Here is a 2,500-nt window from a genome sequence, read left to right on the forward strand (position 1 = left end):
CGGAATAAATTCTGTGGAGTTATTCTGCGGAATAATTCTACAGAATAATTGTGTGGAGTAATTCTGTGGAATTCTTGTGTGGAATAGTTCTGTGGAATAATTGTGTGGAATTCTGTGGAACTGTTCTGTGGAATTATTCTGAGGAACAATTCTGTGGAATAATTGTGTGGAGTTATTCTGAGGAATAATTCTGTGGAATAATTCTCTGGAATAACTCTGTAGAATAATTCTGTGGAACAATTCTCTGGAATAAATTCTGTGGAATAAATTCTGCGGAGTTATTCTGTGGAATAATTCTCTGGAATAACTCTGTAGAATAATTCCACGGAGTTATTCTGAGGAATAATTCTGTGGAATTATTCAGGAGTAATTCTCTGAGGAAGAATTCTGCGGAATAATTCTCTGGAATAACTCTGTAGAATAATTGTGAGGAGTAATTCTGTAGAATAATTCTGAGGAGTAATTCTGTGGAAAAAATTCTGCGGAATAAATTCTGCGAGTTATTCTGTGGAACAGTTCTCTGGAATAACTCTGTAGAATAATTCCACGGAGTTATTCTGAGGAATAACTCTCTGGAATAACTCTCTGGAGTCACTCTGAGGAGTCACTCTGAGGGTGCCCATCCCTGCCCCGTGCCCAGGGCCTGATCGCCGCCCACGACCAGTTCAAGTCGACGCTGCCGGACGCGGACAAGGAGCGGGAGGCGATCCTGGGGATCCAGCGCGAGGCGCAGCGGATCGCGGATCTGCACGGGATCCAGCTGCCCGGGAACAACCCCTACACCTCGGTCACGCCGCAGATCATCAACTCCAAGTGGGAGCGGGTACGAGGGAGCCTCCCCCTCCCCACCCTTGGTCCCGCTTTTATCGGCGTGTTTCCCCCTTTTCCTGCAGGTTTTCCCCTTTTCCATCACAGTTTCCCATCCCAGGTTCCCAGCAGTGTTTCCCGTCCATTTTCCCGTTTTTTCCCCTTTTTCCATCCCTTTTCCCGGTTTCCCAGCAGTGTTTCCCATCCCTTTTCCCATTTCCCACCCTTTTCCCGTTTTTCCCCATTTCCCACTCTTTTCCTGTTTTTCCCAGCAGCATTTCCCACCTTTTTCCCATTTTTTCCCAGTTTCCCAGCAGTGTTTCCCATCCCTTTTCCCATTTCCCACCCTTTTCCCGTTTTTCCCCATTTCCCACTCTTTTCCTGTTTTTCCCAGCAGCATTTCCCAGCTGGTGCCCAAGCGGGACCAGGCGCTGCAGGAGGAGCAGAGCCGGCAGAACTCCAACGAGCACCTGCGGCGGCAGTTCGGCAGCCAGGCCAACCGCGTGGGGCCCTGGATCCAGACCAAGATGGAGGTCAGGGAGCAGCCCGGAACGCGCCCCGTGGGGCGGGGGGACGGTGGGATCGGGGAGATGGACGTGGTGGGGATGGTGAGATGGTGGAGATGGAGAGGGTGGAGATGGTGGAGAGGGTGGAGATGGTGGGGTGGTGGAGATGGTGGGGATGGTAGAGATAGAGGTGGTGGAGATGGAGGTGGTGGGAGGTTGGGATGGGGGAGATGGAGGTGGTGGGATGATGAGATGGTGGAGAGGGTGGGATGGTGGGATGGAGATGGAGATGGTGGAGATGGTGGGGATGGTAGAGATAGAGATGGTGGAGATGGAGGTGGTGGAGATGGGGGATGGTGAGATGGTGGAGATGGGGATGGTGAGATGGTGGAGAGGGTGGAGATGGAGAGGGTGGAGTGGTAGAGATGGAGATGGTGGGAGGTTGGGATGGGGGAGATGGTGGGATGGTGGAGATGGAGATGGTGGGATGGAGATGGAGATGGTAGGATGGTGGAGATAATGGGAGGGTGAAGATGGAGATGGTGGGATGGTGGAGATGGAGAGGGTGGAGATGGTGGGGATGATAGAGATGGAGATGGTGGGATGGTGAAGATGGAGATGGTGGGATGGAGATGGAGATGGAGATGGTGGAGATTGTAGAAATGGTGGAGATCAGATGGAGAGGGTTGGGGATGGTGGAAGGTGAAGATGGTGGGGTGGTGGAGATGGAGATGGCAGGATGATGGAGATGGTGGAGATGGAGATTGAGAGGGTGGAATGGTGGGGATGGTGGGATGGTGGAGATTGGGATGGAGAGGGTTGGATGTTGGAAGGTGGAGATGGTGGGATGGTGGACATTGTAGAAGTGGTGGAGATCAGGATGGAGAGGGTTGGGGATGGTGGAAGGTGGAGGTGGTGGGGACAGTGGAATCACCTCTGGGGCTGCTCCATGCCCTCGTTACCCCACCTTGCCAAGCCATGGGAAGGGCTGGGTGTGTGGAATCCTGGAGAACGGGATGGAATTCCTGCCTGAGGGCTCTGGGCTCCCCCGGGGGGGCCGGGAGCGTTGGGCTGGGCTCTGGGGCCGCTCTGGAAGGGAACGCCGCGCTCGCAGGAGATCGGCCGCATCTCCATCGAGATGAACGGGACCCTGGAGGACCAGCTGAACCACCTGAAGGAGTACGAGG

General features: G+C 53.6%; 1 protein-coding gene across 1 annotated transcript in view; it reads left to right on the top strand.

Annotated features, from left to right (window-relative positions):
• Positions 1-640: 640 nt before the first annotated feature.
• Positions 641-2,500, top strand: part of LOC121359075 (alpha-actinin-4-like) — a gene marked incomplete at its 5' end in the record, with an annotated part of 5,267 nt that continues 3,407 nt past the window's right edge. Inside the window, 3 exons of the mRNA XM_041477766.1 lie at positions 641-813; positions 1,202-1,340; positions 2,428-2,500. The exon at positions 2,428-2,500 is cut by the window's right edge and continues 107 nt beyond it. Coding sequence (XP_041333700.1) covers positions 641-813; positions 1,202-1,340; positions 2,428-2,500 — 385 coding nt within the window. The remainder of the gene's footprint in view (positions 814-1,201; positions 1,341-2,427) is intronic.

The sequence above is a fragment of the Pyrgilauda ruficollis genome, unplaced genomic scaffold (genome assembly GCF_017590135.1).
Source record: "Pyrgilauda ruficollis isolate IOZ18807 unplaced genomic scaffold, ASM1759013v1 scaffold1124, whole genome shotgun sequence".
In the NCBI taxonomy this organism is placed as follows: domain Eukaryota; kingdom Metazoa; phylum Chordata; class Aves; order Passeriformes; family Passeridae; genus Pyrgilauda; species Pyrgilauda ruficollis.